This window comes from Somniosus microcephalus, chromosome 20 (assembly GCF_052327205.1).
Source record: "Somniosus microcephalus isolate GS21.2 chromosome 20, FLI_Smic_1.0, whole genome shotgun sequence".
In the NCBI taxonomy this organism is placed as follows: Eukaryota; Metazoa; Chordata; class Chondrichthyes; order Squaliformes; family Somniosidae; genus Somniosus; species Somniosus microcephalus.
The window spans coordinates 36,528,967-36,553,252 of NC_141006.1; the positions used below are offsets into that span (position 1 = coordinate 36,528,967).

The 24,286-nt window shown below is 46.6% G+C and overlaps 1 protein-coding gene across 1 annotated transcript in view; it reads left to right on the forward strand.

Moving 5' to 3' along the window:
* Positions 1–24,286, forward strand: part of csmd2 (CUB and Sushi multiple domains 2) — an 807,040-nt gene that overhangs the window by 529,104 nt on the left and 253,650 nt on the right. Inside the window, exons 30-31 of the mRNA XM_085962435.1 lie at positions 7,567–7,691; positions 22,423–22,519. Of these exons, the coding sequence (XP_085818561.1) occupies positions 7,567–7,691; positions 22,423–22,519 (222 nt within the window). The remainder of the gene's footprint in view (positions 1–7,566; positions 7,692–22,422; positions 22,520–24,286) is intronic.

Consider the following 24,286-nt stretch of genomic DNA (forward strand, 5'->3'; position numbering starts at 1 on the left):
ACCCAACGAAAAAAAAAGGATTGGGCTCTGTGACTCTTGACTTCCTCCCCATTTATGTCATTGGCAGTCATTCATTAAACAACATTGTTCAAAAACTGAACAGGAAACAAATGGATGGCAGCATTATTGCCAACTCTTTGTGACTTTGATATTTTAGAAGGAATTCTGATGGTGATATTTACAATGTAACACGTAACCCTGCCAAGCGAGGAAACCTAAAATGATCATTACTTTTCATCAGCGCTCAGCTTTTGCCAGCGAAGGACACTGGCTCATTGCTTGCAAAAGTGAAATGTTTTTTTATGCAGCGAGTTGTTATGATCTGGAATGCGCTGCCTGAAAGGCTGGTGGAAGCAGATTCAATAGTAACCTTCACAAGGGAATTGGTTGTATACTTAAAAAGGAAAACTTTGCAGGGCTATGGGGAAAGAGCAGGGGTGTGGGACTAATTGGATAGCCCTTTCAAAGAGCCAGCACAGGCACGATGGGCCAAATGGCCTCCTACTGTGCTGTAAGATTCTATGATCCCCTTCCCCCGCAGCTTAAAAGACCAAGCTCATGACTTCAATCCTTGCAGGCCATTTCACTGTATAACCTGAGGCTCACAGTATCTACACTTTTCTCAACTTGAAGTTGTACTTACCCCATCTGCAGTAAGCATATTGACTCACTAATTAGGAATAAGTAGCCTGTCTGTGATCGTAAACTGCACCAATTTGAATAATGTGCAGCTATTGCATAATTAAAGGTTCAATGGTGTCCAAAGAGAATGAGCACTGCTGGCAGAACTCCCAGTTTTAGGCTTGTCTATTAACCACTCTGACTACCATACAGGGATTATTTTGGAAGTTATTCCTGTGATGACTTAATTGTTGGTGGATAAACTTTTTGAGTACATGATCATCAGATGTGGGGGGAAAAATTCAGTCGCCCCCCCTTTTGGGACGCTAATTTCGTTGGGGCGCTACTTTTAGCGCCTCCAAAAAAGTTAGCACTTCCGCGCCGGAAATTGAATGGTAGCGCCCCAAGCAGGAGGCGGGGCGCTACTGGAAGCGCTCCCCCTCCCCCTCCCTCTTGGGGTGCTCCCATTCAATATCGCGGCGCTATGTGCAGCAGCGCCACGCGTGTCGGCACGTAGCGCCGCGGTATTGCAGGCCTCTCTCCCCTGATTAAAGGGGAGGGGCCTAATGCAGTGCGCACCGGGGGCCCTGTTGGACTACCGGGGAGCAGGGTGCCGACAAAACAGCCCGGCACTCAAGTGCCGACATGCGCGGCGCTGTTGCACGTCGCACCACAATATTGAATGGGCGCGCCCCTCTGTACCTGTTCTAAGGCCTTTACATCTTTCGTGAAGTGTGGTGCCCAGAATTGTCCACAATACTCCAGCTGAGGCCTAACCAGTGATTTATAAATTTCTAGCAGGAGCTCTTTGCTTTTATATTCTATGCCTCTATTTATAAACCCAAGTATGTGTTTTTAACCATCTTATCAACTTGCTCTGCCACCTTTAAGGATTTATGTACATGGACACCAAGGTCTCTCTGCTCATCTACACTTTTCAAAACTGTGCCATTTATAGTATACTGTCTTTCCCTATTAGTCATCCCAATATGCATCACTTCACACTTCTCCCCATTGAACTCTATCTGCCATGCTTCTGCCCATTTCACCATCCTGTCTATGTCATCCTGAAGCCTATAACTATCCTCTTCATGGTCTACTATGTTGCCAAGTTTCATATCATCTGCAAACATAATTCTGCTCCCTGCACCCGAGTTTAGGTCGTTTATAAAAATTGAAAAGAGTAATGGACCCAAAACTGACACTTGGGGAACACCACTGCAAACCACCTCCCAGTCTGAGAAACATCCATCCACCACCACCCTCTGCTTCCTGTCACTGAGCCAATTCTATATCCATACTGTCACTTTCCATGGGCTTCCATCATCTTAACAAGCCCCCTATGTGGCATTTTGTCGAAAGCCTTCTGAAAGTTCATATGTATAACATCTACTGCACTACTAAATGTAAAGATGAAGAAAACTTATTTACCCTCATGGCTGTTGTGTAAACAAATACAGAACAGAGTACCTGCTCATCCCACCCATCCCTAGTGTGGATGCTCCAGGCTTCCGATTCTTCACTTCTTTCTTCTTTAACGAATCTCCTGGAGACTGACATCCACTAGAGGCAACACGAGCGTCACAATTATTCCTTCTTTGCCACTGGGTGCCTGTTGTACTATCTGCCCTTCAATCTTGGTGGCCCACCGAAAAACGTTAAAGCCCCAGATGCATGAAACAGTGATCTGTTCTACCTTCTTTATTGCATAGTAAGCAGTGGCTTTCCCTGCGATTTTGCCGCATGGAATCAGAAGGAATGTTGCTTTACTGGGTTTCTAAAATTTCAAATTGAGTCATCTAAGTAAAATTTCAGTAGAGTGGGTCTACCAGGTTACCTTGAATTTTGATCCTTGTTTACAGAATAAGACTTCCAGATGATCATAGAAGATGGACACAAATAGCACAAAGCACACATAAGACAAAACAAACAATGTTTGTAGGAAACATTAAGTGATTTCAAAATTATTTGATTTCTGATGTACAAATTGCAGCTGAAGAAGCTTTTACCTGTGTTTTTTTAAAAAGGCTGCTTCTTTACTGTGATGTTCAGGTTCATTACAAAGAGCGATTTCAGCAACATGTAACTCGTGCGCTGGCCTCTGCTCGTGAGTTGCAACCTTATCAGAAACAACACCTGGGGGCAGAAAGCAGAGCTCAGCATTGCGAGTTCACTAACCGCAAACTCCAGCGACTAACTGACCTCCGCTGAGAAAAAGCTTCAGTGTCTCCCTCATAGACTGCAAATCCTGCAAATCAGTACTGTAGATTTCTTTGCTCCAACCTGCTATGCTTTTTCAGAAGATATAGGGATGGTTGTGGGAGATTTCAACTGTCAATACAAAAGCTCTGAGGTTAAATCATCTAAAATTAATTTTGCAAACAGAACATCATCCCAACCCTACACACGATCAAGCTGCAATCCCTACTGTATTAATTGTAAATTGAGAAGCAAGATTGCAGTAATAGTGCATCTGAATTGTATGTATTGTGTAAGTACAGTGTTTGATGTGTCATACTAATCGTACTTTTAAAATGTTTACAACTTATTTCTTACTTCTAGTAATGAGAAGCTACCTCTCCCAGACGTAATGCAACCTGACCCACTCTCTCTCACACTCGTGCTCTAAAACACATGCACACACCAAACATGTGGACAAAGCACCTCTGGATATTTACTCAGTCTCGGCTAATGATGTACAAGCTGTACATGGATCTGCGAAGCACAAGTAACATGCGCTCCATTCTCCACCTATGCCCCCCTCCCCAAGAATCTTTGGCTCGCCATGCTTGTACAGAATATTCAAGAACCTTACAACCAGCCGAGAAGATCCGCCCATCTCTCCACTGACTGTATCAAAACCTCCAGAAACTTCAGGCGGCCTAGATCTCAGCCATGCCCACTGCCCAGCACACCTCTGACCCATTCTCCCTACCCAAAGAATGACCCTCGCTTTGCCAAACCTTGATATGAAATTTACTGAACAATGCAAGATCCTCAAAGTATATTTGTGCAAGTACCTCACAAATGGCAATGCATCCTTATGCAGGAAAGCATGTAACCCATTAAGAAAAAAAATGGCCCAGAACTTGGTGTCAGGGGCTTGCCGCGCGTGCAAGCCCCCGATCTGCACTCACCCTGCGCGCTGACATCTGAAGCCCGGGCCTGCTTGCATTTCCTGTCACTGGCCCGGTTCAGATGTCAGCGCGCAGTGCTTACCTGATCCAGCGGCGTAGTTAGTGCGATGTGCTGGCTGGGATCAGGTGAGCACTGTACAACCAATCAGGGGAGGGGAAAGTTCATTCATGAGTTTGAGAGTAAGAATTGTCAAACTCATGAAAACTACGGGGGCCCAAAACACTATTTAAACTTTAAATAAAAATTTAAAAAGCATCCCAATCATTAAATTAAGTATAAATAAGTTTAAAAAAAAATAATTTAAACAATTTTTTTTTTTGAAAAAAATAAATTTTTAATAAAAAGGGTCTAAAACTAAACTTACCTTATTGTAGATTCTTTAAAATAATAAACCTGTGGGGAAAAAAAATTCTAAATTACACTAAAACACCACTTACCTGTAAAAATAAATACTTACGTGTGCTTTTTACAAGCGTAAAGACATGCGCAAATCCCCCAAAACAGAGGAAATCCAAGACGTACGCGCTGCCCCCTACAGCGCACGCGCTAGCCTCTTCAACTCTCGGGTGAGAGGAGAGGAAATGCCGGTTTTCAGCGCATGCGCTGTGCATGCTGAAAACCGGCATTTCCTCCGGCCAGACGCGTGAGTACCCCTTCCGTACTCACGCGTTTGGGGAGGAATTACTGCCCCATTTGTCTTTTAAAATGTTGACATCCTATGAATCCAAGTGTTTGAAATTTAATAATCCTCACTGTGGATTGTGATTATTATTGTTCCTTAATATTCACTTGGAATGGTTCCATCTGTAAAAGAAATAGTACAGAAATGTGGCTTTCACAATGGAACATTTTTAATAGAAAATCAGTACATTCATCATTTAAAACTTCTGAGTGTTGGAATTTGGAATCTGTTATTTGTATGAATTAAAAACTAATCACTCGGAATTAGATTGAGAATTCTTTTCATGAACAGAGAACTCTTGAACATTGTTTTATTGCTGAATATTGCTAAGATGATCACAGAAACAAATCCAACTCCCGTTAGTCACAGTAAAGTCTCAGTTTTAATGCGCTGATTGTGGCAGATGCGAGATTTACCTTGTTCGGAATCACAAAAGACCTTTATAGGGCCAATTTTCCTCTTCCATCCCTGGCCTGAACTGAACCCACTTGGATTCGCTGGTTCTGATCATTTGCGTGGTCCTCACATGCCTGGCACAGGTCCACCCCCAGCAGGGTCTAGCACCTGGAAGTGGGTGAGGAGAGTCCGCAGCTGCTATAGGCCTGAGAAGCCTGCAATAGTAGTGGTGGTCACCATTGATACGGGCTTCTGGCTGCAGTACAAAGGCAGCAGTCGAGGAATGCCTCATGCACTGATCTCTTTTCAAAAGAAAAAATAATTACCTTCCGGGTCCTGTATCTATGCCACCTGCTCCTTTCAGTCCTCTGACCGAGAGGCGCTCGACAAAGGGCCTAACGTGCACTATTTTTGGGTGCCCATTGGTGAGAGAATAGGAAAATGAGGCAGGAGAGTCAGGCATATCCCCTCCACCTCATTAGTCAGAAGGTCATGGGGTCAAGCCTTACTCCAGGACTTGAGCACATATTCCTGGCTGACACTTCAGTGCAGTACCGAGGGAGTGCTGCAGTTTTGGAGGTGCTGTCTTTGGAATGAGACGGTATACCTTTCTGCCCTCTCAGATGCATGTGAAATATCCCATAACACTATTCAAAGAAGAGCAGGGATGTTCTCCCAGTGTCCTGGGCTGACATTTATCCTTCAGCCAACACCTAAACCAGATTATCTGCCCTCCTATCTCATTGCTATTTGTGGGATCTTGCTGTGTGCTCATTGGTTGCTGCATTTCCCTACATTACAGCAGTGACTACACTTCAAAAAAAATACATTCTTTGGCTGTGAAGTGCTTTGGGGCATCCTGAGAGCATGAAAGGCGCTATGTACATGCAAATTAATTCCTTCTTCTATTGAACTTATTGTAGGCACTCCACACTCCCTCTTCAGGGTTAGCCCCAGAAATCCCAGGGCTACGTAAGAGAGTTAAGACCCAATGTCACCGCTCTTTGTTCCTTTCTGCGGCACTTTACACCCAGGGAATAAGTACTCCTAGGGGCAAAGGACAGGAAAATCCACCCTTATATTGTTAATATTTTTTGAGCGTTTGCGTCTGGCTTTTCTTATGACTATGTTAATTTGACTATTACTTGAGGAAGGAGCCTGCCTGTGCGTACGTGATATATCCATTACCTGTCTCATGTGACAGTGCCACTGTAAAGGCGGATGAGTCACCGCCGGCGAGTTGGACTGCTTAATGAGTATGAGACACAAAAGGTGCAATTTTAACCCTGCCCGCCTGGGGCAAACTGGATGGGTGTGCATTTAAAATTGGCCGAGAGACTTGCTCGCTGACATCCCGCAGTCTTCCATTTTAACCTGCTCTTCTGAGCAGGCGGGAAAGATACCTGTCGGAAACCAGCAGGGTCCTTCTTTAAATGTACAGATCCGGATCAAATGACATCATTGGGGCCCAAGTGATATTTTAACCTGTGGCCTCAGCGGGGAAGCAGTTTTGGCTTTCCTGCCAGATCAACCAAGCAAGAGGAAGAGTCTGGACCAGAAGAGGCCCAAACAGGTAAGTTTTTAAAACTTTATTTTAGTGTCCTTGTGGGGCCAGGAGCAGGAGTGCTCCCCCGAGTCCCACTTACATCTCTCTTTCACCATCCCCCTCCCACCGCCCCCCCCCCCCCCATCTCGAGGACCTGCTGAAGCCCCCCTCCCCTTGACTTGTTCCCTTGGACCGTGCGGCGGCCTCTTGCCGACCGACATTCTGTGCGCACCAGCTTCCGCTTCCCACTGAGATAAACCGGGGCTAAAGTTTATCCAGGAATTAGAAACAGTTAATATTAACAGGCTTAAAGAAGGAGACCCAAGTTAATAATTTGGGATTGAGTCCCCATTAAAGGGGTTGGAGCAGGCATTTGTCAGGGTATCTGATGCTAGTGCTGACTGAGAGCTTCAGGCTCACAGCACAATAAATACTGGCGCTTTTAAATGGTTTGCCATTTCTCTTCCTGCTGTACCATAATATGGGTGGAGATTAAAGAAGGATAATATTGGGGTTTTAGTCTCATGTACGACCTCATGTTGCAGACATTGATCCAGCATAAAAGCATAATCCTGCAGAGAACTTCCAGAACTAAGGGACATGAATCAGACTATATTTTAAAGAAAGATCTGTAATCTAATGAAATCTGCTGTGTCTGTTCTTGTTGCTTAACATAACTTATTAAACTAGATTTGTAGTTCCTGGCCTGAGATAAAGGGTCTGTCAGAGCATTATTTGTTGGGTAGCCAGGTCCAGTGATAATTCTTGTTATCTCCGTATGTAATGTATCGTGTAAAAGGGCTCATTGTTCAGCCTTTGACCAGCTACCACGGATTATTTTGTGCATAAGGTAACGTTTCAGTTCATAGGAAGTGTAGGCTTGCCGTTGCATGAAAGAAAGTATCTGAAGGTCACCCACTTCATACCGGTGAGGTTAAAAGCTAAATATTGACATTTGTTTTAATGTTTCTTCATTTGCACAAACAGCGTTTTATTGTGGGACATTTTGGACCTCTGATTCCGTGAGCAATGAGCAGATTACAGCAATATTTGCATGTCCAGGGATTTATGACAAACTGTAGTGTGTACAGCTACAAATGAAGACATTAATTCGCCTTCGACAAGACCGTCACACCTATTCCCATTCAGTCTTAATGAAACCAGTTCATTATTTTCTTTTCAGTACCTTGTGGAGGAAATCTCACCGAAAGAAAGGGCACAATTCTATCACCGGGCTTCCCTGATCCTTACCAGAACAGCCTGAACTGTTTATGGAAAATCACAGTCCCTGAAGGCGCCGGCATACAGGTATTTATTAATATTGAAAAGAAGGTGAATGACCATTTATTTAAATGTACCATCAAGAATCTACCCACTGTTTAAAAATGCAGAAATCCTCACACCCTGCGTCCTACCCTGAAATATCCCCTTTAAATGTTTACAAAGCATTTACAACACAGAAACAGGCCATCAGCCCAACAAGTGCATGCCAGTGTTTATGCTCCACATGAGCCTCCTCCCACCCTTCGTCATCTAACCCCATCAACATATCCTTCTATTCCTTCCTCCCTCGTGTGTTTATCTATAAATGTTTCCCTTAAATGCATCTATGAATAAGGTCTTTGAATAAGGATTCTATTATCTTTCCTACCATCGACATTAAGCTAATTGGTCTATAATTCCATGGACTTGTTCTATCTCCCTATTTGTATATAGGAACCACCTTAGTTGTCCACCAGTCCCCGGCACCATTCCCTTTTCTGATGAATTTTTATATATCTGTAATAGTGCCTCTTCTATCTCTTCCCTAACTTATTTTAATACGTTTGGATGCAATCCATCCGGACCAGGGGTTTTAGCCTCGCTAAGTTTGATTAGTTTATCAATTATCTCTCCCCTTTCTATCTTAAATGTCTTTATATCTTTTTTGATCTCTTCTTATGTCATGTCCACCATGTTAGCCTCCCTGGTAAATACCAAGGTACAGTAATTATTTAATATTTATGCAATTTATTAGAGTGTAGAAGTTATTCTGATTTCGAGAAAGAATATAATGCACAAAACTTTAGCTTTGAAAAAAAAAATTCTCCTGGGGTTTACAGGAGAGATAAATAAACATATTTATGGTTTGTTAAAGAGGGAGGCTCATTATCTAAATGTTTTTTAGAGGGAAGCCTTGCCTTTTAAATAAGGAGCCTCACTGTCATTATGTTCTGGTAGACCATTACGGATGTAAGTTAACCTAGGTATAAATAGTTTCTATGTCCATCACAACCAGATGTGCACCCAAGGATTGGATTGCATTTTAAAGCAAAATATCATCCCTTCTCCCTCCATCCAGCACCTCAGTGAGATTATCCTGTGTGTAAATGAACATACAGATCAGGTATGTCCCAAGTTCAATCCCTAGTCGATGCTGAATTAGGCGATAACGGTACTACAGTTGACCTCAATGCCTCTAAGTTAGAGAAGGGAAAATCATGGGAAAGTCTATCACAAATATTTTGCCGATCTGTATGGCCTTCAAAATGGCAGCTCTGCTACTGAATCTTGCAGGGCAGCCGTCTCCCTTGGTTATTCTGAGCTAGGCAGAGCGTAGATGATAAATGTATATATATATATATATATTTCTGCATACAGTTGGAAATAAAGTATTTGGCTTTGACTCCATCCATATTTTGTATCCAAGCTGAGTGATTATTGCCACAATGTGTTACAGTCCCAATTCATGAAAGTCCTAAAGCTGCCAATGATGTGATTCCTTTCCTGCTCACACCAACAGGGGCTGAAACACAGTGCTCCAAGAGCACTGGCATCAGCACTTTAAGTGTGATGATGAGAGTTAATGTTTGTGCAGCTTGGACACGACCTCAGGCAAGTGGTGGTAGGGGAGAGACCCATGTTCTTTATTCTAAAGTGCTTATGATGCCCACTACACTAATAAATATGTAATTTTTTAAAATGTTGTAAGTGCAGATTTCAGTCACAATCCTTCACAGAGCCCGCTAAGTGGGGAATTTCATATTTATAAAATTTTCTATGTTATAGTAAAGCCTAGAAGGAACAGTGTGTAAGTTTTAACATCCTTTACTTAATTATTTATCTCATGCATACAGAGGAGCAAAATGAGGCCAAGTATCACTTTCGCTGTATGTTTTAACTTTTGACATAATTTCATTGATTATTGAAATAGTGCACGTCGCGCAATGCGCTGACTTTACAGAGCTGGCGAAATGAGTCTGGCCAGACCAAAAGGGTTGATTCTGCATGATTAAACAGCCAGAATAATTACATTTGAAGGTGTGTTAGCACTTCCAAAGGGAAAATTTGGAACGTTTCGTTCTTAATGTATCAATACACCATTGTAATCAGGCTCATTCTGACAGAAATCCTAGAAATTCAATAGCACAAACCTTGTGAATGAAATGTTAGAAGAGGTTTATTTTATTTAAACACATGGAGGGAGAAATTCAGTTGGTAGCGCCAGGGCTTAGCGCCTAAAGAGGCCGAGGAGCGGGGGGCTAAGCAGCTAGCGGCCGGGCGCCGCGAGGCGAGCGCCTTGTCCCATATTGAGTGGGCTCTTAGTGCCGGCGCAAAAACTTAGCGCCCGCTCGCGGGCGCAGGCTGATCATGACGTCATTTCAGTGTGCAACGCCTTTTTGGTGCCCCGGACCGGAAATTGAGTGGCGCCCGCCTCCGTTCCGCCTGGCGCTAATAGTGACAGCTCACTGGAACGTTCCCCAGACACTCTCGGGCTAGGGGGGTGCTCTTTAAAGGGGACTGCACTGTTATCAAAGCGTCAGCCATTTTGAGAGCGCAACTTGTTGGTTGGTTTGAGAGAGTTGCAGAGCTGCAGTGGGAGAGCCTTATTGCCATTCAACCAGCGGTGCCAGAGGACCGTCAGCCCTGTGAACATTACCTTGTTGCTGGTGAGACATTACAACCTTTACCTTGTTCGCTCTTATTATGGGGGCTGCTCTGGAGGGGAACGTCCTGCTGGTCGACCAGGTTGAGAGGGCACAGAGACGGAGGGAGAGAGGGCCAGGAATGGCCAGACGGAGGAGGGCCAACAGACGTCGCCACACCAGACCTTACGCGGCGAGGGTTTTCAGGCAACATGTCGGAGGAGCAGTGTGTCAGAAGGCTGCAATTCCACAAGGAGGTGGGGACTGAGCTGTGCCACCTGCTTCAGGACAATTTGCAGCCGAAGATACGGTGCAGGACCTCTCTGTCGGTGGCCGTAAAGGTTACTGTAGCCCTGAATTTCTTTGCCAGCAGCTCGTTTCAGGCAGCAACCGGGGACATTGCTAACATTTCCCAGTTTGCAGTGCATTGGTGCATCCGCCAAGTTACAGATGCCCTATATAAGAGGAGGCGGCAATTCATCTCGTTCCCTTTGACACCGGAGAAGCAGCGGGAGCGCGCACAGGGCTTCGCGGCAATAGCTGACTTCCCCATGGTGCAGGGCGCCATTGACTGTACGCACGTGGCTTTGCGCGCGCCTGTACAGAATCCCGAGGAGTTCCGCAACCGCAAGGGGTTCCACTCCCTCAATGTACAGCTGGTCTGTGACCACCGGCAGCTGATCCTCATGGTCAACGCACAATACCCTGGCAGCAGCCACGACGCTTTCATCCTGCGTCAGACCTCAGTGGCAAACCTTTTCGAGGCCCCGACTCACCCACAAGGCTGGCTTCTCGGAGACAAGGGCTATCGCCTGTCCCCCTGGCTTATGACACCACTCCATTCGCCCAGCACCCCGGCAGAGGAGCAGTACAACGCCAGCCATCAGACGACGCGGAACATTGTGGAGCACACAATCGGTGTGCTCAAGCAGCGGTTCCGCTGTCTCGACCATTCGGGGGGCGCCCTGCAGTACTCGCCGGAGCGAGTCGCCCACGTCGTCGTTGTCTGCTGCATGCTCCACAACCTCGCCATCCAACGCACCCAGCCAATGCCAGACGACCATGAAGGACCAGCAGAGGAGGAGGAGGAGGAGGAGGAGGTGGAGGAGGAGGAGGAGGAGGAAGACGGGAGGGTTCCAGAAACTGGAAGGGCCGTCCGTCAGAGGCTCATAAGGGGTCGGTTCTAGGTCCCTCTGACAGAATGCTTGGTGTCATTGGGAGAGAACCATCCGGGCCACCCAAGGCCTATGAAGGCCAGAATGATTGTAAATAGTATAGATGGCCATTGTAAATAAAACCTTTTCTTTATTTTCAAAAATGTGCTTCCTTCCAACATGGCAAAGCAATGGCAACTGAAAGCATAACTAACGAAATAACACATAACTGTCTCGCAAACCCGCCAGACTACCCAAAACATTAGTAACATTCACAGCAGGTGTATACAGCCTTGAATTCTACAAATAAGACGTCTCACCAGCTCCCTCTACTCTTGACCCCTTGATGGTGATCTACTTCTCTTACGAGATCGGCCCCTTCCCTCCCTGCAGCTCCTCCGTAATTGGACCCCAGTGGCTACATCAAGGCTGGGGGACGCCTGCTGAGTGTCCAAAAGTGCAGAAGCCCCTGAGGGACGGCGTGGATGACCTCTGGGCTTTGAGGGCCCGGATGCTGACTGCTCCAACTGTGCATGGGTGGAAGCAGTCTGTCCTGCAGGTGGTGGCAGCTGCAGTGGAGACGTCCCAGCGGTGGCATCAGGAATGCTGACATACTGAGAGCGGACACTTGCTCCGTGGTCAACCGACACACTGGCACTCTGATGGGGCAGCACCGCAGCATGCGCCCCAATCGGCTGGTCCACGGATTGACGGCCTGCTGTGGTGCTGCAAGGGCCCCGGGCAATCCTGCCTGATCCATCGAGGGTGGCAGCAGTCAGTGCTCGTGTGGCCTCAATCTGCGTCTGCATGAGGCCAGCGAGTGACTGCGTGGCAGCACTCAGCACTTGCATGGCAGGTGCCAGTGCTTCAGTGAAGCCCTGGACAGTCCTTTCCAGTGCTTCGCTGAAGGCCGGGAGAGTCCTTTCCACTGCTTCGGTGAAGCCCTGGACAGTCCTTTCCAGGGCTGACCCGAAGCCGTGGACAGTCCTTTCCAGTGATGCCCCGAAGTCCTGGACACTCCTTGCCAGTGTCTTGACAGACTCAGGCATCCTTGCCACTGCAGCCATCAGCTCAGTGTGCCAGAGCCGAGCCTGGGCGCTCATTTCAGCGAGGGACCGCACCTCTTCCGCGCTCTGTGCAGCAGTCATCGTGGCCTGACTCGCCCTCCGGGGAGACGGCCCTCGAGCTTCCCTACCCCCCTTGCGTTGCTGCAGCCCGCTGGTTCCTGGAACTGGTTCCTCATCAGAGCCACCCCGCCCCCCGCTCCCCTCCAGGGAAGTACTATCCCCAGTCTCCAGATGGGCTGGCTCGCCTGAGGCTGGCACGGATGTTCCGGCTTCCTCCTGCTGGTCGCCTCCAGAGTCAGTGGCACTGGCAGCTTGAGGGCCCGTCTCCCAAGCTGGTGATGCAGCATCTGAAAGCAGGGAGGTTGAAGAGTGGCTTTAGCGAAAGGACAGGGTGGCAGCAAGGGATGCAAGATTGCTGCAGTGCTATGACATGGGTCCAGAGTGAAAAGCATGCTGGTGGGGGGAACAAGTGGAAGGAGACAGATCAAAAAGGTGATGACCTTACCATCGCTGTGCACAATGGGGCCGGCAGCTCCAGTGGTGACAGGTCCAGTCATCTGGCCTCCAACAATCTGGTGAACTCTCTCCTCGAGGTCCGTGAGGGTCTGGAGGTGAGGACGTCCTCCTCCGGTCTGAAGCTGCTCTTTGCGGTTCCTAGCCAGCTTGGCCTGCAGGAGAAAGGACGGGAAGTGATGAAACATGATGCCCTGAACTGTCATCTCATGCCCCCCATGGTGGAATAGCCCTTACATGATGCCCTGAGCTGTCATCTCATGCCCCCCATGGTAGAATAGCCCTTACATCATGCCCTGAGTTGTCATCTCATGCCCCCCATGGTGGACTAACCCTTACATGATGCCCTGAGTTTAATGTGCATGTGTGATCCCAGAAAGAGCCATGGGTGCTTGCTGACAGATGGCCAATGGGGCATCGCGCACCCTCTGGCCATAAAGTCAGGTGCAGATGGAGGGATGAAGAAGATTGCCGAAACACCACTCACCCTAACGACCTGAGTGAGGTCGTTCAATTTCTTCCTGCATTGCACAGGGCTCCTGGTCACCACGCTGTTGGAGTTGACCTTTTGAGAAACTTCCCTCCAAGCCCTGCGGTATTCCTTCTGATTAGGCCTCCTGCCATTGTCGGGGTACAGCACAGCTCGCCGGCGCTCCACTGCGCCTACCAAAGCATCCAATGGCCCATTGGTAAAGCGCTCCGCTCTCTGCCTCACCCTCTCCATCTTCTCAAAGTTTGTAACGCCACAGAATGCCCAGCGCCGATTTTGAGGCCTACAAGGCACAGAGTGTGGCTGCTGTTCCTTACTGACCCACCCCTGTAAGAGCTGGCCGGTGCCTGAAAGTCTCATGGTCATCGATTATTGACAGCACCTGCGCTGCGCCCGCCCGCCCCGATATTGAGTAACGCCGCCAGGTTAGCGCCTTAGGAGTCCCGTGTAACGCCTGATTCTGCACTGCAATCACCTTTAGGGACGCTGCAACCCAATATCGCGCGAGGTGGCGATAAGTTGCATCTGGCTATAAAATTTGCGCAGCGCCAATTCTAACGCCCCAAGCGGGGCTTTACCCAATTTCTAGGCCATGATCACATTCTCCTCTTTGTGAAGTGTCTTATCAGACAATGCAGCACCCACTTTAACAGGAGTAAATAAAATATATGTAGGTAGGAAAGCAATTTACGTTTTCACTTCGAATATTCAGATATTCATTCAAGTACAGTTAACTGTATAATTAGTACCTCATCAATTCCCGTTGAATAATCTCAGTACACTAGAGCCTTGTTGTTAAATTGTCCTCTTATTATTACAGACCTCTTATTGTAATCAACTTTTCCACATGGTCTTGACAGAATTTCTGTTACTGTCCAAAGCACAGCTCAAATTCCTGATAAGAATTGAGTTTGTAATGACATGGTTTGACTCTTCCTGTTATAGAGTTTGCAGGAAGAGACCTTATTTACTGAAAGGACGCTCCCTCTTCTCAATTTAATGTTGATCTTTGCTTCTAAATTGGATTCATTTTTTTTAGCTTTCCACAGAAGCTCCTTCTGTTGTTGCCAGCATTCTCAACATATAAAGGGCATGGAGTTTTTCCATACATACTCAATATTTTGTTAGCACTGGTGGTACTGCAATGTATCAGGAGATCTGTGTTGATTGTGGCTAGCTAAGGCTATAATGAATAATCCAGTAGATTCTGGAAGGCGAATGTTACAAATTTGGGTCTGCTGTAGATATTGTCTCGGGTTCAGTATCAAATTGCTTTCCTTAAAATATTGTGACATGTGCATGGTTTCTGACCAAATTAGTTATTTCAGATTACTCATTCTCCATAATTCAGGAATATCTATATCAGTGCCATGAATTCTCATGGGTAATTGCACATAAGTACTGCCAACAATCCAGTAAGCCAGACGTGTTTATTTGTGTATATTCAGGAACAATAAAGGATGTTTCTTTAATTCACGGATCAAAAATTAAATGTGCAATTCATCACATTGCACAGTGTTAACACACAGAGTAGACTTCTGGGTGGGACAGTGGAGGCAAAAATTCTATAATCATTCAAGAAACAGCTAGTTGTGGTGATGGGGGGATTGCAGATTCTCCCTGGGTGGATGACCTAAGATAGACAAATGGATTACATCATCCATAGCTGTCTTATGAGAACTGAAACCAGAAACAATTGTATGTTCATCTGTCTTTGGCATTGACCTTTGGTCATCCCTGAACTCCGCTGATCTGTGGGATGAGCAGCTAGTTGTTCATTTTTGTGGGTGTTTATGACCAGAAAATTGAGAATGGAAAAACTGCATCTCAACTTCTATATTTCATTTACAAATTTGTTAAACAAACAAATCTGGAAATGTTCAATGGAAATTCCTCTCTCACTGATATACACTACACAGTAAAAGGAAATGAAAGTAAAATGAAACTATTGTGGTGACACTCTCCCAACACAAATAATGATTCAATATGTGTACACCCTCAAAATGTAATCCATTAAAATGCATTTTCAAAACAAAAACAAGGTCCTTTCTAAGTGGCACCTGACCATTATGTAATTTAAATAAGTGCAACACAAGGCAGCCTGGAATAACCGTTGGAAAAATGTAATAATGCATAAAAATTGTAATGTGCATTTATGAGAAGTAACTGCACAGCAGAGAATGTTGAGGTGAAAGGCTAATGTAACGCTGCTTATTGAGATATCGTAGCTTTTTGGACAAGATTCATGGGTTACCTGTGCAGCCTGTCTACCCTACTGATGAACTGGATGTTGCTAACAGCCACTTCAAGCTTACCTATTGAACATTTGGAGCAGAACATCGGAGGCTCTTCCTTGATGTGCCATTCCACTCTGGGCCACTGATGTTAAATACATACCAGGTTGCTCAGGAAACCAGTATTTAAATGTTAATGACATGAATGGGAATGAAAAAGTAAGGCACACTAAAAATACATTAATTTGTTTACAATTATTCCGGTGATCAATTATAATCTAATTTTCATAATCATTGACCCCTCTCCACATGAATACTTTGCACGCTAATTACAGATTCATTATCTATTCCAGATTTTTTAGCATGCTGAATTCTTAATGAAACAATGTAGGCAGACAGCTTATGAAATCAATGTATTTACTGGTGTAAAGGAGGCCAAGTGCAGTTACTTCAGCTAAATTAACTATTCATTATTCATTAAACAAATGAATTCATTTATATACAGAGCAATCAAATGTATAAATCTCGAATCCAGCCCAAGCACCATCTTAGGATGACAACCTAATCTTGTTTTGTTTAAAAAGTGCAGTCATGTCAATCAGAATTATGGCCTAATTATCTTCTTTTTTTTTAAACATAATTTATTCAGTTACTGTGCCTGCTTAGTCGGCACTGAGCTCTGGTAACGCCCTGAAATTATTCCCAAAGGCAGTCTAAAGTTTGCTATTCCTTGATGGGGAGGGTTTGGAATTCGCTACCACAGAAGGCTGTGGAGGCCAAGTCACTGAATACATTTAAGAAGGAGATAGATTGATTTCTAGACACAAAAGGCGTCAAGGGGTATGGAGAGAGAGCAGGAATATGATATTGAGATAGAGGATCAGCCATGATCATATTGAATGGCGGAGCAGGCTCGAAGGGCCGAATGGCCTACCCCTGCTCCTATTTATCTATGTTCTATGTTTCTATTCCATTGAATTAAAGTGGTGTGTCATTTTGAATAAGTGGAAGATTTTTGTACGTGTGATGGGGACGAAAGTTGTCTAATTTCTGATGATTGAACTATTAAGCATTATTAAAGTTGTTGCACATTGAGTGTTTCCTCTTCTCTCCAGCAACCTCCTGAAGGCAGTCACTTCTGTTGGGTAGAATTCCAGAGGCAATCATCAGCCCCCAGTACCTTGCCCAAGTGGCTATGTATCATGTGTGAGATCTGACAGCGAATGTCCGCAGAATATTCAACTTTAGAGGCATCACCTGTCCTTTCCCAGCATCTGTTCTTTTGCTTTCCAGCAGAAGGTATTGGCTAGCAATCGGGGTGCAAGTCTGTTTGATTTCGCCCCAGCCACCTTCCTAGCCAATAGGTAGTAAAGTTAATTCTTAGGGGGAGAACTTGGGTCGCGCCTGAAAAAATTAACACCCCCGCGGCCGAAATTAACCGGTAGCACCCCAAGAGGGAGACGGGGTGCTACTGGAAGTGCTCCACCTCCCTCTTGGGGCGCTGCGAGTGAATTTTGCAGCACTACATGCCGCAACACCACGCTCTGCAGCACGTCACACCGCGGTACTGCAGGCCTTCCTCCCCTTCTTAAAGGGGAGGGGCTTAGCACAGCGCGACCTGGGGCCCAGCTGGGCCACCAGTCATCGGAGTGCCGGCAAAAGAACCTGGCACTCGAGAGAAGTGCCAGGCTCACGGAGCGCATCCGGCACTCCGCGAGGTGGGGTGGGGGGGCTGCTGAGGAGGCCGGGGACGGCAAAGTGGGCAGGTGCTGGCAGGCGGCTAGCAACAAAAATGGCCGCCCGGCACCTCGCCTTTAAGTAGCACCACCCCAGCTGCAGGTAGGCCCCTCTGACCCTGTCGGACATAGCATCCGGCGGTAAGTCAGGGGGCGCTACTGAAGATTGCGGCTGGGTGCAAGTGGGGCGCTGTGCATGGCGATGACGTCATCGCCAGCAGCGCAGCACCGCAGGGTGCTGACGGTTGCCGCCGCTAACCTCCCGCTGAATTTTGCGGGAGGCGTTGGTGGCTCCGCGCCCAGGCGCTAGTTGCTTTGCACCCCATTAGCGCCCTCTGAGGGCGCTTACGGGAGGCGCAAAGCAACCAAATTTTTCCCCCAATGAGTTTGATTTATGTAACCAAAATCGCCAAACAGTTGCCCTTACCTGTAGTGACCTACAACTGCAAAGTAGAAACATGCCACCAAAATCATTCCTATACAGTACAAATCAAAATATAGTCAAATAACATGAGGCACAAGCGGAGTTATTTCACGACAAATTCTACTCAAAGTAATTATTTTATGGAAGCAATAATTCCACTCTCCCACTATAAATCATACCTGAATGAGTCCCGACCAAAGGAGACAAATAAAGTAATGATAATCTACGCCAATAACTAGAATCACCCCGGATTTTTCTGATCATGATAAAATACACTGAAATCTGTTTGCTTGTGCATTCCCTTCAGGTCCTTGCAGGAGGTTCCAGCAGTAAACTAGCTGCAATTAAGTTGGGTAAATAAAAACTTTGCAAATGCCTCCTTGGGGCTAGAAATTCATATATTGAGCGCCATTCCGTAGTGCCATGAAATGGCGACAAAATGGTGTCCGCCGCTCTTTTGCCAGCTAGTGTCAGGTCCTGCAGCGGCCGCCATATTCCTTTGCACTGCCGGTAACTGGCAGCACCCTGGAAAAAAAATTGCAGCATGGTGACATCAATCGGCGTGCAATGCCAACTTAACATCACCAACGCAAACTCAACTCTAGTGCTGAGTCCTAAGCATGCCAGGTTAACAGTGGTGATGTCTGCAGCTCTTAAAGGGACACACACATCATTCAGGTAAGTTTGAATTTAAGGGTTTGGACTGGGTTTTTTGATTTTATTGAAGTGGTAGCTTGCTGCAATAGATGTGAAAAGTTTTTTAAGTGTGTAGAGAGTGCTGTTCGATGCTTGCAAGGGCTCGGATGGTAAATGAAGGTCTTTGAGAAGACAGAACATGCTGTGAATACTCAGCAGGTTATGCAACATCGGTGGAGAGAAAAACAGAGTTCACGTCTCAGGTTGACCTGCTGCCTGACCAACTGAGTATTTCCAGCATTTTATGCTGTAATTTCACACGTACAGCATCCGCTTGCAGAGGGAAGAGGAAGATGCAGAAGAGGAGGAAGCTGAAGAGGAGGGATCAGATGGAAAGATGCATCCCAGACAGCCCCTTTGTGGCCAGGATATCCGGAATGGAATCATCTGCCTGCGGTCCCATTGGCTGGGCAGGCTGCATTTCTTGGGTGTGTGAAATGAGAAAGGCACAAGGGAGGGCAGGAAAGCAAGAGGTGCATGCCAGAAGGAGGATAATGTACGAGGATCCCTGCATCTTGTATCCTTTCAGCCCTGCCGCTGGCCAAGGGCTCAACGGTGCCCCTGCCAAGAATGGCCTGCACTGTCTCCTCCAAGGAGGTGAGGTGAGGCTAGAAATGGGAGATGTGCCTTGTCATTGGTGCAGATTGTTGGTAGGTGGGTGATTGGGGGTTCTGCATTGAGCAGTGTATGAGGCTAGTGGTGCAGTTGGTAGGAGACGGCTTTCGAAGATGCACTCACTGACCTTGACCACTGGTCTGAGGTCATGAAGTTTCTTTGGGCACTGGAGCCAGGTGGTGGGGGCGACACTGCTAGCAGTGACTGCCTTAGTGATGTACTCCCACATCGCTCTTTCTGGAGGGCCTCCTGACCCCTGTGGGGAAAGGGACGGTCTTGCAGTGTTGACCTGCTGCACAAAGCTGGAGTGCTGCATGTGAGACCCTCGGTGCCCCTTCCCTGGCTCGCTGAGCCATTTGTGTTAGTGCTGAGGCAGTTTTCCCATTTGTTGAGGTTAGGAAGGTAATTCCGCTTTAACAGCTGAATATTCACATTTGGAACTTTTAAATATTAAATATTTCTTAAAAGGCAGAAAGGGCTGAAAAAAGTATTGATTCACTGCATTTTATTGTGTACTGCTTCAGTATGCATAGCCCCTTTAATTCTCAGACCTCTTCATTACCCACAATTCCCTGCGAGCTCCACAGCTTCGCTCCCAGAGGCTGTGGGAAGCTGCAACGTCAGACCTGGACAGGAATTTCATCCCGGATCCCTTCAGAAATTCCACCAGGACGGCGTTGCATGGAAGGTGAGCTCTGCGCCCCCTATCTCCATGCCCCCCAGACCAATTTCACTCACTTAGTGTTGCGGCCATTTCCAGTGGCCATTAACTGCAGTTGCCGGTGACACTGGCAACTTTGCTGGCGAACACAAATTTTTTCCCCTTAGGGGGAAAAATGGAGTCACGCCCCCTTTGGGGCACTAACTTCGCAGGGAAAAATTAGCGCCCCCGCAGCCGAAATTGAATGGTAGCACCCCAAGAGGGAAGCAGGGCACTACTGGAAGCGCCCCGCCTCCCTCTTGGAGCGCTGCGAGGGAATATCGTGGCGCTATGTGCCGCGGTACTGCAGGCCTTCCTCCCCTTCTTAAAGGTGAGGGGCCTTGCGCAGCACGACCCGGGGCCCAGCTGGGCCACGGGGGATCAGAGTGCCAGCAAAAGAGCCCAGCGCTCGAGAAGTGCCGGGCTCACGGAGCGCAGCCAGCACTCTGTGGGGGGCGGGGGCTGCACAGAAGGCCGGGGACGGCAAAGCGGGCAGGTGCTGGCAGGCGGCCAGAAACAAAAATGGCCATCCAGCACCTTACCTTTAATTAGCGCCGCCCTGGCCGCAGGCAGGCCCCCCCCCTGACCCCATCGGACATAGCGTCCGGCGGTAAGTCGGGATGCTACCAACGATCGTGGCCGGGGCGCGAGTGGGGCGCTGCGCACGCCGATGTCATTGCCGGTGGCGCAGTGCTGCGGGGTGCTAACGGTTACTGCTGCCGCTGAATTTCACGGGAGGCGTTGGCGGCGCTGCGCCCAGACGCTAGTTGCTTTGCGCCCCGTTAGTGCCCTCTTAGGCATTAGAAGTATGGAGGTAGGTGGTAAGATGGATGGATTTATGGAAAGATTGCAGAGTGCAGAGGTGTATTGGCTGAAAGGTAAGGCAAGGACAGCGGGGAACAAGCAGTATCAGTTATATAGTGAGCTTCGCTTGTGGAGATATAAATATAGGATCGATGTCTGTTCTGTAATTACCCTTTGTTCATGTGGGTCTTTGATGAACTCAGATTAAGTAATATTAATTGAGCGAATTTCTTTTCATTTGCTTCATATTAGTCATTTATTATTTAACAGCGTATCATTAGGGAGATTAATGGTATATAAAGGTTGTAGGTCTGCTTTCTGCAAATTACATTAAAACATATATAAGATCTATCTATTGAACCTACAGCAGGGCCAAGAGAACGCATTACAAGGTGTAGCACTTTAACAGATGTCTGTTGTTTTAAAACTAATGATGTTACTGAGTTATTTCCCGTTTGAATTTCCAGCTGCAGGAGCCATTTTCCCCCCAGAAACATTATATTAAAAATGTATATCGGTTTTATTGGTGCTACAGTAAACACACACAGTGATTAGCTAGCTGATCAGACTTCCGATTCCAAATAATCTACCAGGTGATAATGTAAATCATTTAGCAGGTAATGTGATTGCGTGGGAGTTGTTGGAGGAATTGAAAATGTAGTTGGATGTAGGCTGGGGAGCTAGAATATCAGAGGGACAAGCTCAATAGGCCGAATAAGCACTGTGCAATTTATCAAACAGCTTCAGTACTCAGTTACAATTATACACTTTGTTTCCAAATTCTGAATATGCGAATGAATATAGCAGGTCTCCATTGACCCAAGAATTTCATTGAACAGCTTCATAGGTAACAACTGCACCAGACATCGTAGGCTCTGGGAAATTCTTTCCACACCCTCACAGCTTGAAACAGACAGAAAGCTATTCCGATGCCTTTACAGATACTGTATCATCAGCGAATGAATCCATTTACCAGAGAATGGATTGTTAATTTCCTGCTTACTCTGGCCACCATATATAGTGGGCAAATTGGTGCAGTCACTCACACAGCATATTTTTGCTTATTATTTGGGTGCACATTGAGTGAAGGCTGTCGACGGCTGAGAACTGGGGTAGGTTATTATCTGTACAGCCTGGTCATTGAGTATCGCCGAGCTGTAGTGCAGAAAGGGGAATCTGGTGGAAAGGATCTCACGCTGGTAACGGAACCAAACTGATTTTGCTTCCATTAATTACAATGAAAGGTAAATCATGCTGGTTCTGGAAGAGGCGCGTGATCCTCCCTGCCAGATTTCCCTCATTCCCCCAGGTTTTGTAAACAGTATCCATGTAAAGTATTCCTACATTAGGTAAGAGTGTGGGTCTCATCCAGATTATAGCTTTCTCTACTCTTCCGATAATTTACCTTGAGCAAAATTTCAGACAGCCCTCTGTTAATGCACCAATCTGAGATTTCCATTTCCTGCCACAATCATCCCCGTGGCTCTTTTGAACGAGACTAAAAATTAAGTGCCATCTTGTACTGAATATTGATCAGTTTTATGCTGTAAGTTTGTGTCGAGATTGTCCAGCTTCCTCCATAATATCTCACCTCTGTCTCTTTGTATATATTGTCTGACATGCTCATTTGACTAATGTGCATATATAAATATATTATAGGCTAATTTTAAAATAACGCATAATATTTAATTGTGGTTTCAGATTCAAGTTATCAGCTTTGCCACAGAGCATAACTGGGACTCCCTGGAGGTCTTTGATGGTGGCGATATTACAGCAACAATGCTTGGCAGTTTTTCAGGTAATTTTATCTCATCATTGAGGTTAAAATATTGACAATGACCTTGTTCTTCTTTAAATAAAAAGCTTTGGTATATATTTCATGCTGTTCATTGATGTTGCCAAAAATGTTGGCATAAAGCACGGAAACACACACACCTCACATCTCGAGGGCAGACGACAGCAGGGCTGATCTTCTATCCTCTCGCCCCCAATGCCTTTCCTACATTACAACAGTAACTACACTTCAAAAGTACTTCATTGGCTGTAAAACACTTTGAGACGTTTGGTGGTCGTGAAAGGCGCTGTATAAATGCAAGTCTTTCTTTCAATGCCTGGACCTGGACCTACTTGGACATCAGTGTTTTGATCATTAGCCTAGCTCATCAATTCCCCTGAGCAGACCTGCAGCAGCAGTAATGACCTGATGTGCATGAAGAGACCAACGTTGTCTCTTTACAAAAATAGTCATTGCTTCAGGCTCAATCCTTTATTTCTTCCGTCAGCATGCAAGGCAATTTATAAGTGGAGTAAATCGGCAGACAGAGTACAATAGATGTAAGCATGCATCCTAACATTGTACTAAACTTCAAAACACAAAGGCCTAGAAATTGGGTTGGGGCGCAAAAGTCGCCTGAGTGCAGGATTTAGCGCAGCGTTCGAGCCTTTAGCGATCGTCAGATATTCAGTTTCATTGCCCCTCGAGGGACACGGGGCGAGGCTCGAGGTGCTCCGCGTCCCTCTTAGGGCGCTGAAACTGAATATCACAGCGCAACGTGCCGCAGCGCTACACGCTGCGGCACGGCACGCTGCGGTACTGCAGGCCTTCCTCCCACTGTTAAGGGGGAGGGGCCTGCAGCAGCGCGATCCCCGCTCGCAAGTGCCGGCAAACGAGCCCGGCACCAAGGAGAAGGGCTGGGCTTTCGGGAAACAGCCGGCAATGCCGCGGGGGGGTGGTTAGGAGGCCGGGGACGGAGGTGCTGGCAGGCGGCCGCCGAAAAAGGCGGCCGCCCCACACCTCCACCTTAACTTGCGCCGCTGCCGGCACAGTAAGGCCCCGTGAACCGGGAGCGGGTAGTGAACGGCGCAACTGCGGCATTCACTACCAAATAACACGAACGGGGCGCGAATAGGGCGCTGCGCACACCGATGACATCATCAGTGGCGGCGCAGCGCAAATGGCTAACGCCACCATTAGCGCCCCTGCTGAATATCGCGGGAGGCGCAGCCAGTGGCACTACAGCCACTGACTGCCTCTTTAGGCGCTAACAGGTGGTGCTACTCACCCAATTTTTCCCCCAAAATGTCTGTTTTTATATAATTCTGTGCCTGTAATGAACTCAAATCTGCCTCTTTGCCCTTGATTGGATTCCTTCTGTCACCTGACTTAACATGACACCCCCACTTTAGTAACCTTACCATGGTGTCCATTTTGAATCAAAGCTCCAGCCCCATGTCACGTAGTTTTCCTTATCTCATCTGTCCTCAGATCGTTAACTGTCTGCTTTTCTGTGTGAAAAGTAGTTGCATTTAATAACTCCTTTGTCTTTCAAACTTTTACAGCCAAAAAGCCTTCTGGTGGGCTTTCAGGGTCCAAGCACAGTGGTTTATTTCAATTAATGACATGCGCACACACACTATCCTGCAATAGTGTTTCCTGTTCACTGTGCTAAACTAGCTGTTAGTTTTCCCACCATTTTTCTACCAAGCTAATATCTTAACGTCTCAGTTACCTGATTTTATATTGTATGTTAAGCTAACTTCTAATTTCCCAGCAAGCTCTTTGCTA